This window comes from Hypanus sabinus, chromosome 3 (genome assembly GCF_030144855.1).
Source record: "Hypanus sabinus isolate sHypSab1 chromosome 3, sHypSab1.hap1, whole genome shotgun sequence".
Classification (NCBI taxonomy): Eukaryota; Metazoa; Chordata; class Chondrichthyes; order Myliobatiformes; family Dasyatidae; genus Hypanus; species Hypanus sabinus.
This window is the reverse complement of record NC_082708.1, coordinates 75,783,829-75,800,704: the sequence shown is the minus strand read 5'-3', so window position 1 is coordinate 75,800,704 and position 16,876 is coordinate 75,783,829. Positions and strand designations below refer to the sequence as shown.

At 38.8% G+C, this 16,876-nt stretch overlaps 1 protein-coding gene across 13 annotated transcripts in view; it reads right to left on the bottom strand.

Annotated features, from left to right (window-relative positions):
- The window catches only part of cep126 (centrosomal protein 126), a 102,557-nt gene that overhangs the window by 49,903 nt on the left and 35,778 nt on the right, over positions 1-16,876 (bottom strand). For all 13 annotated transcript variants that reach the window (XR_009511214.1, XR_009511218.1, XR_009511219.1 and 10 more), the window contains exons 4-5: positions 14,196-14,307; positions 10,642-10,849 (exon numbers count right to left, since the gene is read on the bottom strand). Coding sequence is in view for 7 of the 13 variants with exons in the window: in XM_059964698.1 (XP_059820681.1) it covers positions 10,642-10,849; positions 14,196-14,307 (320 nt within the window). In the remaining 6 variants the exon portion in view is untranslated. The remainder of the gene's footprint in view (positions 1-10,641; positions 10,850-14,195; positions 14,308-16,876) is intronic.

Genomic DNA, 16,876 nt, shown 5'->3' with positions numbered 1-16,876 from the left:
GCAGACCTAGAGCAGGTTGAAAAAGCATTTTGACATGTTGACTAAGTAACTGGTTTTATTAAGCTTTCTCAAAGAGATTCGGATCAGACTGGAAGTCAGTCATGTATGTGCAGGGCAGGTAAGGCATTAGTTCTTTACACGTCAGTGATAGAGACATCAACGATTCAATAATCCGTCTATTCTGTGTTGAAGACAATTTTTGTTGATAGTGCAATTACTTGCAAAATGGAGAATGGGGTTGTCATGATGACAATTCACTCTCAGACCACAATTTAGATAATGACTGGTTCTCTCTCTGAATCATTGCAGAAAATGCCAGAATATGAAAACAAGGAACAGCAGGCCATGAGGTCATTTGAATCTCTACTGATATTCAATAAGATCATAACATATACTGTGCTTTGCCCCAGCCATGACCAATAAAAGAATTTAAGTAGAGTATTTGATCCAAAGTGAAGTCATATAAAATTTCCAGAAAAAGTACTAAGCCAGAGGAATGGGAGCAGTTTAGAATGCAATAAAAATAAATTTCACCACCCCTTGAGGAGAATCTCTATACATCTCTGTCTAAAGTGTCTTCTCCCTATTCTGATACCGTGACTTCAAGTTCTAGGCCCTCTAGCTATGGGAAACTTTACACTGTCAAGCCCTGTTAATACCTTACAAATATGTTCATGAGATCTCCTTTAATTTTTCATTTCTGAGTTTTTGAGAGCAGGAGCAAGGATGTTTTACTATAATAATACAGAATATTGATGAAGAAAGAATACCACGAGAGTAAATCTGCATCAGTGTAAAAAAAAACCTCAAAATATGTAAAGATTTATTGAAGGCAAAAGTAGGTGCCTTATAGTCAGAAACCAGGAAACCTGTTATATGTAAATAGGAAAATACATGCAATCGATCACTGGAGTACAACACATCACATACTCGCAATCAAAAAAAAAATCCTACCATCACTACCCTTTGACTTCTATCTCCAAGTCCAGCCCATTTTGCATCTAATTAGCCAGTTCACTTTGGATTTGATGTGCCCTAATCTTCTGGACTAACGTACCATGTAGGGCCTTATCAGATGGGTTTGGAAAGTTCATATGGACAAGATCTACTATTCTGGCTTCATCTACTATTCTTCTTACTTTGTTACCTCCTTTGAAATGCAATCAAATTAGTAAGGAAGGATTTTAAGGATCTTTAAGGATAGTTACACCGATTATCATTAAAGATTAGCTTTATTTGTCAAGTGTTTAGCTATGGATATAGAGAGGAAGTGTCCTATAGTGGGGGAGTATAGGACCAGAGTGCACAGCCTCAGGACAGAGGAATGTCCGCTTAGAACAGAGATGAGGATTTTTTTTTAGTCAGGGGGTGTGGATATGTGGAATTCATTGTCAGGGATGGCTATGGAGGCCAAGTCATTGAGTATATTTAAAGAGGAGGTTGATAGCTTCTTGATTAGTCAGGGTGCCAAAGATTTACAAGGAGAAGGGAAGAAAATTGGGTTGAGAGTGATAATAAATCAGCCATGATGGAATGGTGGAGCAGACTCAATGGGCCAAATGGCCTAATTCTGCTCCTGTGTCTTATGGAGAAACTTAATGTAAATTACAAATAAACTAAATAAATACCTTGGGTCTGTCTTAATGAAAGAGGAAACAAATAACTGCAGAAAATCTAATGAAAAGGAAGAATTAAAGGAAATAGCTATTAATGAAGTAAAATAGTGTAGGCAAAAATGTGAAATTAAATCTGTTAAATCCTCATGGACTAATAATAATCTGTATTCCAGAAGATTAAAAGAGGTAGCCATGGAAATAGTGAATGTATTGGTTGACATTTTCCAAAGTTTATTAATTATGAATTGGTTTTACAGAGGATAAGCATTGCTAAAAAAAGGAGGGACAGTGAAAACAGAGAAAATACTGGAGTCAATTACAGAAAAGGGCAGTAGTTCTCCCTGTTATCCCTGTTGTCTCACATCTCCAGGGACCAAGGATCTATCTTGTCATTGGGTATAGTTTGTGTGGATTTTGCATGTTCCCCTTCTGACCATTTGGGATTTCCCTAGTTGCTCTGTTTTGTTCCCACAGTCCAAAGGTAACATAGTAACACAGTGGTTAGAATATCACTCTACAGTGCCAGGTTTCACCAATCAGGGTTCAATTCCCACCACTGCCTGTAAGAAATTTGTATGTTCCCCTTCTAAGTACGTGGGTTTCCTCCTGATGCTCTGGTTTCCTTCTATATTCCTAGTAGGAAATATTGATAATATTGATAGAGATGACCACCATATAGCTTTTGTGAGATTTAACATTATGTCTTTAAATATGGCATTCACCAACATGGGAAGCATGTAAGCAGATCACACCTGGGCTCCCAAGTGGTATAACCGACCTTGTAGCTGGAGAAAATTATCTACACAACTTGTAACTTCAATCCAACTTATAACATCCAATCCAAGATGGTGGCACGACGCAGCTTGCAGCGGCCACTCCAGAGCTAATTATCTGTTACTTGTGAAGCGGGGTGCTGTGTGCAATCATAATCGGATGAAAAACGGACTTGGGAGCACGGAGGAACATCTGAAAATCTCCAGGAAGATCTTCTTCATTGCTGCTGCTGCTGTGAGGTCCGGAACTCTGCTGGGAAGAACAGGCCCCCAGTCCTCAGGGTCGCGTTGCCGATGGCCATTGGTGAGGCCACCTTAATACGCTCGGCAGAGGATGGTGCTCGGAGAAGCTGTGCCGGAGGGGATGGTCGGAGGCTTGGAGGTTCGACAGACTCTGAGTCCGCAGCGGTTGGGGTGCTTTCACTGTGTACTGCGTCTGCGAGGCTGAGTCGGGCGGCGCCATGGAACTCCATAGCGGGGGTATTCCCTTCTGCCATCAGCGTGGGATGACGAGTCAATCGGGGATCCTGAGGACTTGTGGAGACTGTGTGGTGGTTTCTTTCGAATTTATAGTCTTTTAACATCTTTGGTCTATTTTTACTGTGCCCATGGTCTGTTTTTTTTTTATCAATTATGCTATTGTTTGCACTGTTGTAACTATATGTTGTAAGTATGTGGTTTTGTGCAGGTCTTGTAGCTTTAGTTTTTGGTCTTGTTTGTCTGGTGGAATTGGAGCTCCTTTCCGGGGAACGTGCTAAGATGGTAGCATGATATTAATACGCAGCAGCCTCTCCGGACTCTGGATTGGGGATTGCCAAACGTTATGTGAATTTTCTGGTGTAGTCTGTTTTGTCATGTGTTTTTGTGATATCATTCTGGAAGAACGTTGTCTCATTTTTTAACTGCATTGCATTTGTGGTTTTTAAATGACAATAAACTGAATCTGAATCTGAACTTCATGGTATTTCATATTTCTTTCTCAATAAATTGCTGGAAAACTAAGCTAGAATCAATGAGGAAAGTTTAAAAGGTACCAGGAAAATTGACAGGCATACTTTCTAAGTTCACCCCAACAATCAATGGTTAAAGTTACAAATTTGAGGGTGGCATGGTGGATTGAAGCACTCCACACAGATTCCCTGAGTTTAAGTGTAGGGTTATTGGATGTGCAAAGTGATGCTGGCACAACAATGTGATGCTCTGGCTCCCAGAGGATGAATCTACCTCCACCAGTCAGGAAATTGTATGCTAGAACCCACCGGCACAGACTGTGCTTTGCTGACATTGGGCAATCAGTAAATGATGACCAGCCCTCAAGAGCGTGAGTGACACTAGATTGTGAGATTGTCTTGGAGAAAACAAGCAGTTGAAGAGCTAAGGAACCATGATGTCCTAATTGTTCAGGGCATCAAAGGATATGGCGAGAAGGCAGGTTATGGTGTTGAGTAGGATCTGGGAATGGTGGAGCAGACTTGATAGGCTGAATGGCCTAATTCTGCTCCTATGACTTATGGTCTTATGGAAAAGTAAAGAGAATTTGGTGAGGCAAGGGGAGAACTCAGAGGAGTGGAGACTGAGGAATATTTAAGGGGTGAGAGGAAGAAAGGGAAGACAGACAACAAGGAAGAGGATCAGAACTGCAGGAAGGTGTAAGGTGGGAATACCAATATATAGGCTATAGGCAACATTATGAATGTGTTGAGGGGGAGTGACATAAGTTTGCATCTGGATTTGCTTAGAATCTATGTCCATATAAATATGGATGAGTCCTGTGTATATGAGTTGGAGTTGGAGCGCATCTGTATCTTTGAAGTACATGCTTGTGTTCAGATATGTCTGAGCTGTGCAAATATTAAAAAAAGAATAAATAATACTGAGAACATGAGTTATAGAGTTCTTGTAAATGAGTACATAGGTTGTGTTCAGTGCTGAGGTGAGTGAAGTTATCCCTGCTGGCTCAGAAGCCTGATTGTTGAAGGGTAATAACTGTTCCTGAACCTGGTGGTTTGGGATCTACTGCTGCTGTACTTCCTTCCCAATGGCAACAGTGAAAAGAGAACATAGCCTTGATAGTGAGGGTCCTTGATGATAGATGCTACTTTCTTGTGACATTGTTCCTTTTTATGTGCTCAATAGTGGGGAAGGCTTTTCTTGTGATATACTGGGCTGTATCCACTACTTTTTTTAGTATTCTCCATTGTTGGGCATTGGTGAGAGGTTGTTGTTGTGGCACCATTTGACCAGGTTTTCAATCTCCCTCCTATATTCCAATTCGTCACTATCTTTGGTTCGGTCAACACTGTGATGTCATCAGCAAATATGACATTGAAGCTCTACTTAGTCTCACAGCCATAGCTATAAAGTTTGTAGAGCAGGAGCTAATCACCACAGCCTTGTGCTGCATCTGTGCTGATGGAGATTGTGGAAGACATATTGTTGCCATTCCATTCTGACTGGGTCTGCAAGTGAGGAAATCAAGGATCCAATTGGACAAGGAGGTATTGAGGCCAAGGTCTTAACATTCTGGAAGATAGTTAAAGTTCCACCATGTGGTGAAAATCATAAAGCGCAGTAAAGAAAACTATTGGAATATATTAATATTTTCATTCAAAGCTGATAAAAATTGATCAGAATCAACACTTTCTTAAAATTTCCATTGATAAAATGCTGACATTCAGCCAATTTGCTTCAGTTTATTTTGACAATGGGAAATGACTGAAAGTCCTGAAGTAAAGGAAGTTACTGAAAGTACTCAGCAAATCTGACAGAAACTGATTAGAGAAACAAAGAAACAGGTTGTTTAGGTTAGGTGATAAAAGATCATTGACCTGAAATATTACTGAAATATTAACTGTACTTTTCTGTCTCTACAAATATTGTCTAGTCTTGTGAGTATTCCAACAACTGCTGATTTCATTACAGATTTCTGTTGTCCACAGTAGTTTTGCTTTTGGGAATAGTGAAAGCTTAGGGCACAGACAGAATTCTGATTCATAGCCCTAAAGGCTTATGGGGCAAGGAATATAGAATGCGGGATATTACACAGCAAGTTTATAAAACACTGGTTAGATCTCACTTGGAGCATACTATGCAGTTTTGGCTGCCGCACCATAGGAAGGATATGGTTGCACCAGAGAGAGTTCAGAGGAAGTTTACAGGGATTAGCCTGTTTCCCAGAATAGAGGACTCTGGTCATGGGGAGAGATTAGATAACTTGAGCTTGTTTTGCCAGGAGTGAAGAAAGCTGAGGGATGCATTAAATTTCAAGGGGTAGATACACTAAATGTAAGAGTGACCATAATATGGTGGAATTCTTCATTAAGATGGAGAGTGACATAGTTAATTCAGAAACAAAGGTTCTGAACTTAAAGAAGGGTAACTTTGAAGGTATGAGACGTGAATTAGCTAAGATAGACTGGCAAATGATACTTAAAGGGTTGATGGTGGATATGCAATGGGAAGATTTTAAAGATCGCATGGATGAACTACAACAATTGTTCATCCCAGTTTGGCAAAAGAATAAACCAGGGAAGGTAGTCCACCCGTGGCTGACAAGGGAAATTAGGGATAGTATCAAGTCCAAAGAAGAAACACATAAATTAGCAAAAAAAAAAAGCGGCACACCTGAGGACTGGGAGAAATTCAGAGACCAGCAGAGGAGGACAAAAGGCTTAATTAGGAAAGGGAAAAAAGATTATGAGATAAAGCTGGCAGGGAACATAAAAACTGACTGTAAAAGCTTTTATAGATATGTGAAAAGAAAAAGATTGGTCAAGACAAATGTAGGTCCTTTACAGTCAGAAACAGGTGAATTGATCATAGGGAACAAAGACATGGCAGACCAATTGAATAACTACTTTGGTTCTGTCTTCACTAAGGAGGACATAAATCATCTTCCAGAAATAGTATGGGACCGAGGGTCTAGTGAGATGGAGGAACTGAGGGAAATACATGTTAGTAGGGAAGTGGTGTTAGGTAAATTGAAGGGATTAAAGGCAGATAAATCCCCTGGGCCAGATGGTCTGCATCCCAGAGTGCTTAAGGAAGTAGCCCAAGAAATAGTGGATGCATTAGTGATTAGATTCTGGATTAGTTCCTGAGGATTGGAAGGTGGCTAATGTAACCCCACTTTTTAAAAAAGGAGGGAGAGAGACCGGGGAATAATAGACTGGTGAGTCTGACATCGGTGGTGGGGAAAATGCTAGAGTCAGATATCAAAGATGTGATAACAGCACATTTGGAAAGAGGTGAAATCATCGGACAAAGTCAGCATTGATTTGTGAAAGGAAAATCATGTCTGACGAATCTTATAGAATGTTTTGAAGACGTAACTAGTAGTGGATAGGGGAGAGCCAGTGGATGTGGTATATTTAGATTTTCAAAAGGCTTTTGACAAGGTCCCACACAGGAGATTAGTGTGCAAACTTAAAGCACACGGTATTGGGGGTATGGTATTGATGTGGATAGAGAATTGGTTGGCAGACAGGACCTTTTCAGAATGGCAGGCAGTAACTAGTGGGGTACCGCAAGGCTCAGTGCTGGGACCCCAGTTGTTTACAATATATATTAATGATTTAGACAAGGGAATTAAGTGCAGCATCTCCAAGTTTGCAGATGACACAAAGCTGGACGGCGGTGTTAGCTGTGAGGAGGATGCTAAGAGGATGCAGGGTGACTTGGATAGGTTAGGTGAGTGTGCAAATTCATGGCAGATGCAATTTAATGTGGATAAATGTGAGGTTATCCACTTTGGTTGCAAGAACAGGAAAACAGATTATTATCTGAATGGTGGCCGATTAGGAAAAGGGGAGGTGCAACGAGACCTGGGTGTCATTGTACTCCAGTCATTGAAGGTGGGCATGCAGGTACAGCAGGCGGTGAAAAAGGCAAATGGTATGTTGCCATTCCTAGCAAAAGGATTTGAGTACAGGAGCAGGGAGGTTCTACTGCAGTTGTACAAAGCCTTGGTGAGACCACACCTAGAGTATTGTGTGCAGTTTTGGTCCCATAATCTGAGGAGATACATTCTTGCCATAGAGGGAGTACAGAGAAGGTTCACCAGATTGATTCCTGGGATGGCAGAACTTTCATATGAAGAAAGAATGGATCAACTAGGCTTATACTCACTGGAATTTAGAAGATTGAGGGGGGATCTTATTGAAACGTATAAAATTCTAAAGGGATTGGACAGGCTAGATGCAGGAAGATTGTTTCCGATGTTAGGGAAGTCCAGAACGAGGGGTCACAGTTTAAGGATAAAGGGGAAGCCTTTTAGGACCGAGATGAGGAAAAACTTCTTCACACAGAGAGTGGTGAATCTGTGGAATTCTCTGCCACAGGAAACAGTTGAGGCCGGTTCATTGGCTATATTTAAGAGGAAGTTAAATATGGCCCTTGTGGCTAAAGGGATCGGAGTTATGGAGAGAAAGCAGGTACAGGGTTCTGAGTTGGATGATCAGCCATGATCATACTGAATGGTGGTGCAGGGTTGAAGGGCCGAATGGCCTACTCCTGCACCTATTTTCTATGTTTCTATGTAAAAAGGAGTTTTAATGGGAATTAGAAGGACTTTTTTTTTACACACACAGAGAGTGGCTGATATCTGAGTCTTGCAGAAAAAGGAAATGGTGGAGTCAGATGCAATTGTTATGCTTAAGAGTAACTTAGATGGGCTCTTGAAAAGGACAGAATTTATCAGGATACTGATCTAGATGGGCAAATAGGTTGTGTGTAGATGGGAAAAAAGGTTGCCGTGGACGGTGGGCCAAAGGGCTGATTTCTATATGGCACTATTCTATGACCAGAATAAGCCAGCATCCTAGCCAGGTCAGTTGCCCAAGAAACTTTGAAAGAGGCAACAATGTAGAAAAGTACTTTCAAAATAGAATCAGTCTAATCCAACAAATTATTGTCCTTAATCATTAGCCCAGATCTTTTAGTAGTTCCATCAAATAGTACTAATTCACCAATAACCTGATGACTAACCTTTCAGTTTATATTCTGTCAGAACCACTTGACTGTAGAGGTCATGTTGGTATGGTTGCTGAGGTGAACAGTGCAGCACAGGAGTAGGTCGTTTGGATCATGATGTTTGTGCTGACCATGATGCCAAGTTAAGCTAATTTGATCTGCCTAATTGTGTTCTATATCCATTCATTCCCTGCCTGCTTATGTACCTATGTAAACACCCCTTAAATGTTCCTAACAAAACTGTTTCTGCTACCTCTTCCAGCATTTTCCAGGCACTTGCCTCTCTGTTACAGAACAGGTTGGCACTGCTAATTCTCCCACTAACCTTGCCCTTTTGCCCAGTTAGTCACTCCTCCTCGTTCTGTCCCTTGTCTAGTTTCCCAAGTAGTTCACACACAGAAGAATTTTCTGGTCCGTCTAGGTCAGGCAGAGGCGGATTTAAACCTTCAGTCTGGCTTTGCCAGAGAGGTGTGAGGTTGGAGCTGACATTTGGTGAATAGTGGTTGATTTATATTGAAAGGTTAAAGACAAAGTGTGACATGGAGAAAGCCTCTGTACAATTGTAAATGTTTTTATATACATGTTTTTTTTCCAATTTGTCTACTTGTAATATTTTTTCTACACAACTTTTGGGCAACTTTTGCATCTTTTCCACCTGGTGCTAAATAAAACCCTTTGTACTAACGTGCTGTTGCAGTGCACCATCCATGTTTTTTCCAACTGGTGACCCTCATTGGGCACGTTTATGCACACCTGATAGTGAGGTGTGACACTCTCTCTGTTTTTAAAAAAACTCTTAACACTGATAACACTATATTGCATTATACTCTATTCATAATTCAACTTGCAGGAAACAGCAGGAAATGGATAACAATAATATTTTATACAATACTGGGTAATGAACATCACTAAGAAAAATCCCAGATTTTAATATCATTATTAAATTTACTATCCCAACATCTGGAAGCTCACCATTGTTGAGAAGCACAGCAGCTACAGCTATATCAATACAAGTGCTCTAAGAAAAGGATCCATCAAACATCCCTGGTACGGTGGTCCAGTTGTTTCTTTCTTTCATGTCAGCTCCTCCCCATGGAACTGGTGCACGAATTATGCATTATGGTGACAAGGTTGTGCCGCACGTATCAGATCAACATTAATTATGACAAGCACTGCTAAATACTTAAGGTGGCATGTCAATGTGTACTCTGTCAGATTATCATAGCAGTATCTGTGACTGCACAACAGCTTAAACTGGAAAAATGTGAGATCATGCTTTTGGGAAAATTAAACAAGGTAATGAAATACAGAATAAATGGAAGGCACAGAGGGAGTATATAGTCATGGGCCCTGAAAGATAGCTGGGAAGTTTGTTAAGGAGTTCAAAAATGCATACTGAATGCTTCCATTTACTAGCCATGGCATTTAAAAGAAAGTAGAGGTTATTCTAGGATCATATACAAAATTTGTTGAACTATAGCTCGAGTTCCAATATAGCTTTCATTACTATATTACATGGAAAATGTGATTGCAATGGAGAAGTGCAGGGAAAATCTGGGTATTTTGCCAGGGCTGAGGGATCAAATAAGGGGGTGGGGGCAAAGTTTTAAAGTAATTGGTTAAATGACTAACAGGAGATGCAAAAAATATACACCCAGAGGTTGGTATGGGTCTGGAATTCACTACCTGAAAGAGCAGGTGAGACAGAGACTCATGTCAGATTTAATGATACTTGGAAATATATGGGAAAGTCAGTGATCTGCAGCTTCATTTAAAATACTGGAAGGTGGGATTCGGCTGAGTAGCATTTTGACTCATGCATTCACTACGGACCAAATAGACTCCTGTATTATAAATTTTCTACTTTTTTAATATTATGTAAAGTCTCCTTTTCATATAATTCTCCAAGAGTCCAGAGCTGTGTCTAGATATTTTGAAATTGCTCTCTTGCTTGAGCTACTCTTAGATTTCTAACAGCATATCTACCAGCATCTGCTCTAGTCATAATGCATCTCTCCTTTAAGAGGTCCAGGTTGTTCATGTACTGCAGGCTAGGTTTAACTGTTGGTAAAGATCCTCTGTTGAATTGTGCAGCCAGTGGCAAGCTACTTCACTGTACTAAACAAACAGGGATCCATTGTGCGATGCAATCCAAATACTTCTAGAGGGTCTATCAAATGTAGCTGCATGTAATTAGGTCTTTCCTAATTCTTTGTGCATATTAAAATGATTATTTTAAAACATCCACATCAACAAACAATATTAAGGTTGTCCTAACTTACCAGTAAGCTATTCAGCTGTTGCTCTCCCAGGAGACGTTGTGTCTCCTCTAGCTCCTGCTGAAAGCATAACCGGCTGTTTTTCAAATTTACCCCACTTTTCTCTTGCATAAGCTTGGCATAAGCTTTAGTAGCTGAAAGTTGGCTCTTATTGTGGCAAACCTTTCTTGTCTCCCCATGAGTTGTTGGAGTTGGAGATAAATCAGTGGTCCTAGAAATGCAATGTCAAAGAAAGATTTTGCAAAATTGTTCTTTTTGCACTATAATCAGAATTTTAGTTCCAGTCAAAAGCATAAAATTTAGGAGTTCTAAATTAATGATATAAATTAACTTACTTAAAGCAAGCTCAGCATTTAGGTATGGCACATAAAGCAAATATTGGTCTTGAAAATAGATAATTGAAAATGTGAACAAATATAATGCATGCCAATGTAGCAGTGCTATAGAATCTAGTTAATATGCCTGGTATAGGGAACCACACATACACTGGGTAGGATCACATGATGGACACTTCCTTCTAATCATATGAAGTCAAGCATTTATGTAAAGATAACAAGACTTAATTTGAATGGTTTTGAAAGTTAATTTGATGCTAAAATCAATAGTTGAAAACTCCACATTGTATACATATTTATGGTATGAATACTGCTCATAAACTCACACCAAATTAACACTCTGCAACTTACTTTCATGTAAAACACCTCTCTCCATCTACCCCCAACCCCATACGTATGCACAAAGCTCTACCTTTATCAAACGCCTCCTGAAGTCTGTGTGTGATGTGCCTACCTCAGGCGAGCCTGCAACAGTATCATCCTTACCCAGCTTCCACCCAAAACAACTATCAACCACTCTTCTAAGGATCAAAAGGCAGGCATCAGTAGCTCTGTCATCACCCTTGTGAATAAGATTAGCAGTACCAGGCTATAATTGCTGGATAACATGGACATTTGCACTATACCTATATTCATGCCCAAAAAAGACTTCTGAAACCAGGTGTGAATCCACACATACATCACCAGTTCATCCCAATCCATGTCCAACTTCCTCATTGACCATGAGGTCCTGTCAGACACTATGTTTGAATGTAATTGTTACCCTGACAACTTTGATCGGTAAAAGTCAATAAAAAACTTCAGCTCCTGGAATCTAAAATAAGAATAAAAAATGCTGGAAAAGCTGAGCAAGTCTGGTAGCATCAGTGGAAAGACAAACAGCCGATGTTTAGGGTCTATGACCTTTTGTTAGAACCTGGAGCTGTAACTATTACAGAAATTTCATCTGTTCCCTCTGCTTTCTCCCTTTCTGCAACTTCAATTATTTTTACTTTTTTGGTTCTCAAGGAGAGTCCTTAGCATTAAATCCAATTCTATTTCTTTCTACACCAATGTTGCTTGACCTGCTGTGTGTCTAGCATTTTCTGCTTTTGTTATGCATTTTACAGTATTTGTTTCTTTTCTTTTGTTCTAACTGTAATCCTTATATTTTTCCAGAATACCTGCATCTACTATAATTGGTCCAGACTTTAAGAAAACCTGGATCTGCTCTCATAAATGGTATGAATCTGAATAAACTCTTCTTGGGCTTCAAAGCGGGTACAGATATCAAATATAACCTGTTTCAATGACAAACTCTGCCATCTTCTTCAGGGATAATGCCTGGGTAAGTCTAGTCCAGTGGTATTTATACCCCTGCAGTCCATTCCTCCTGATTGGTTAGTCCTCATCCTATCAGGTTTCTGCTCTCCCACCCTGTTTATGATCAAATTCCAGTTCTTTCTTAGAGCAAGATCTTTGTCTTTGTTAAAATTCTTTTCATCCAGTTTTATTTCAGTGGATTCCTTCACCAGGTGGTCCCAAAAGCCTTTGGTACAATGCAGTGGTTTTGTGTCAATCCTATGGCCATTTCGAATGCAGTGTCCTGCTAACGCCAATTTCCGTGGGTAACCAAACTGTATAGACTTCCTGTGCTCTTTGATGCAGGTTTCCACCGTGTTGTTCCACGTTCACAGGGAATCCTGTAAACGCCAGCCAACCTACGTTCCAGGTCATCTTTGACCCGCTTAAGCTGTGACTTGAACTTCCTTATGGGTTTTATTCATCATATACACTGGGAAAGCACTAGATCCCTTTTCTGGTATGAATCTGTTTAAATTGTTTGAATGGTACTTTTGATAATTATGTTCCAACTGCAATGACCCATCCAGGCTCCCTTTCATTGCTTGCCTATTTGCTTCTCATATGTACCTGTTCTCTGTCTGTGTAAAAGAGTTCAAGTGTGCTATCTCACTGCAAGGCTGGAAACTTATAACGTGTAGTTGAGCAGAGACACCCAGAAGGCATAAGGCAACTGCTCATTGAAGTGACTTTTGAAAAAAAATGTTGAGAAGAAACTGAACACTTAAATAATAAATATAACAAACATATTCTCAAATATATATGATCATTTAAGGCATAAAAGGGACAATTAGGATAGATTCTGACTTACTAGTCTCAGACTGGATGATAAACAGAACTGCTAGTGAGTAGTGGTGAACTACAATTGGAAGCTCAGTATACTTTGAAAACTGTACTTCATGAGCAGATGTGACAGAAAAATGGGATGGGAGAAAGAGGAGGTGGAAAGCTGATATTGCAATGACTCATATTGTTTCTATTACTCTTTGAGCCATTTGAAACTATGTGAATGCTTCATCCATAACAGTGTTAAACAGTAAACTATGTTCAATAGCATTGGACCCCAATCTGAAAAGGGTTCCATTGACTGAACTGGGCACATAGTCTATAAGTTCAGCAGTAGATATATTGAATTTGGCATTGGCTAGGCCAGGTCTGGGAACAGGATAGTAATTTTTTTCTTTATCTTTTCATGGGCATTCTTTCTCTTCTACCCTACTGAACTAGTGAATATGCTCTTCTTTGTCTCTGTCAGGAGTCTCACTAGAATAAGAAATGCTTTGCTACACACTATTATTGAATCAGTCTTTTTTCTCAAAGAGTTTTGGTAAAGGATAAAAATTGAAGGCATTGGGGTATATGAAAAAAACAGATATTATTCAAGGAGTCTTAAAGAGAAAAAAAACCAGTATACACGTTTAGACCAAATTCCCCAAATTCTGTGATGTATTTATGATTCCATTCATATTATTAAATGAACATATGAAAATTTAATTGACAATTACTTCATAGGCATAAGCCTATTTGAAAAATGAAAAGCTGACCAGAAACCTTTAAGCTCCACAAAATACCATATTCTAAACATCTATTATAATCCTTAATAAACTTTCATTCCATTCCTAACAAGATATGCACTCAGCAACATGTAAAAGGTGTCAATATTTATGCTATTAATTGCTTTTTCTGCTACTTTACAACATACATACAAGTCAATAGTGGAAATAGTAACAAATACATCTTTAATCTTTAAAGCTGCTCAATTTTAAAATAGCTCTCTAGCATAAAAGTTTAAACTATTTGCTTACATTTGTATAACTTATGCCTTAGAGTATTCTAAAATCCTGGACGGTATATTCTAATTGATAAAGTGAATGTTCATACCCTTTGCTGACTGTGGGCTTTGCAACAGCAGACAATGGCGAATTTGACATATAAAATGAACTGTGAATCTGTTGAAGAGCTTCAGTTAATTGAGTAGTCTGTTTTTTATGGCCTCAAAAAGAAACAGAAAGAAATGCAACATTAGAACTTTGAGATAGATTTCAGAACTGCTCATGGTAAATTGGAAGGAAATTTTGGTTTTATGTCAGAAAACAACAAATAACTCAAGTTTTGTTTTAACATATAGAATTATATAAAATGTTAGGTTCAAGAACAGTTACTACCCCTCAACCATCAGGCTCTTGAATAGAAGGGGATAACTGCTGTACACTCACTTGCCCCATCACTGAAATGTTCCTGCAACCAATAATCTCATTTTACGGACTTTTTATCTCATGTTCTTGTTATTTATTACTATTTATTTATATTTGCATTCTCACAGTTTGTTGTCTTCTGAACTTTAGTTCATCTTTCATTGATCCTGTTATAGTTACTATTCTATAGATTTACTAAGTATGCCCACAGGCAAATGAATCTCAGGGTTGTATGTGGTGACAGTTATGTACTTTGATAATAAAAATTACTTTGTACTTTAATATTCTTGAATGATCATTTGTTTAGTGATCAGATTTTATTAGAGGTTGTGATTTGCTAACATTCTGACCTGTACTGAAATTTGATAGTACAAAAGAAGGCTTTATTTCTTTGTGTGAGGTAGTCTTAAACATAGATGAATGGTCATGAAGTTTCACAGTATCAGGGTTCTTACTGGGCTTTGGAGAAACTGGAGAGAAATTCTGAAGTTTGGCAGCACATGCAAGAAGCCCTGTGATCCAGCATCATTGTAGAAGATGAATCTGAGGATTCATCCAAATGAGGAGATGCAATCATGTTACCTATTAGCAGTAAGTGTAAGATTGTTTTGGTTTAAATGTGGTATTGAGGCCAACAATATAATGAGCCAGATAATAGAAGAAATATTTGATTAAATTAAATTTGATAACATTTGTGCATGATCGTATTTGTTTTTCTTAGGATTTATTAATTAGAATATTTATATTTTATTTAAGTTAAAAGGTAGGTGATTATTCAGATCATTTTGTATGATTTTAAAATTAGGCTTGTGTGTTTAAACCAATGACTGAAATTAAGATGAGTATTTATAGTGTATTAATATAGTAGATTGGCTGGCTGGTGGCATAGAGGCATCAGCGCCGGACTTCAGAGTTCGAATCCAGCCAGCTCCCTTACACGCTTTCCATCCTTGCTGGGTTGAGCTTGGAGCTAGCAACTCAGCCTTGCAAAAATAAGAAAGCCTGCTAAAAAAAAACGCTGTCGCGACAGTGTCCCGATGACTCCACTTGGAGTTAAGGGCTTTCTTCTTCTTCAATATAGTAGATTCCGGTTTATTGGGACACATCTGGACCAGTACATTTTGGCCCAATTAAGCAACTGCTCCAATTAGCCAAAGTTTCATTGAAATAGTTAAAAAGGTATAAAAAAGACAAACTACCGTTTAACTGAATAACAAATTATGTATTTAAATAAAATACAGAATAAATTAGAATACTACCAAAACTACTACAGTACTATAAAACTGTGTAATCAATGGAGGAATGACATATTCTTTTGATAAATTGTAAATGAACAAAATCAACACAGAGCCAAACCGATAGTGGATTGCCTTCAAACACTGCATTCAATGTTTTCATCCTCCAAATCTTCACTTTAATTGTAACATTCAATTTGATTGTCAATACCATCAAATCCTTTGTACTCCTTAACTTGTTGAAGTAGTGAAATTGTTTTATTTTCACTTCTAGCCATTTCTGGGAAACTGTTCCCTCTAAGCACAATGTAGTGTCTAATGGCCACATGGCATGCATGTAACTGACACTCTTTAGCAAAATTTGGCAACGGTTTCCTGTTCCAATTAGGTGGCATGGTGTTCCAATAAATGAAGAGAACCAAAGCTATTTCTTCAATTAGTTGTTTATTCTTTATGAGTTGTTCCAAGTTAGCTGATTGCCCAATTAACTGGAAACCACTTATAACAAGAGAGAGTGAAGGAGCCTCAAAATAGAATAAACACACATAAATCAACTGAGATGCTTTGGAAGGCCAGCACCAAATTGTCGCATTCACTCTCTACATTATAGCTTAAGAGACAAATTTGTCACAAAATGAAAACAATAAATGCAAGACATACTCAGCAGGTCAGGCCACAACTAAGGGACGACAAACAGAGCTAGTATTTCAGGTCAATGAACTATCATGTTTGGCTTTATTTTACCTTTTCAGAATTTTCATTTTTATATGTGAAAAAACTGCCACTGCAGTTCCACCTACTAAGCCATCAGTGATAAGAAACCAATGCACCTTCAAAGAACTCCTGAAATTGGATTGCAAACCTTTGTGTCCCATGTGAACCGATTCCACTGATAAACACAATAGAAATATGAGGCTTCATTCAAGTTGTAAGAAATTGGCAGTTCATATTTTTTTTTGCAGGTGCATCATGTCAGAATAGATTTCAATAACCTGCAACACAACTTGGATGCCACCTGTCATTTTAATGGCGCTGGTGTGACCCATGTTGTCATTCATGCAAAAACCATTCATGCAAAAATTGGCTTTCACAGTGCTTGTGATGTCTGTTTTTAACTTTTGAGAGTAGCCTA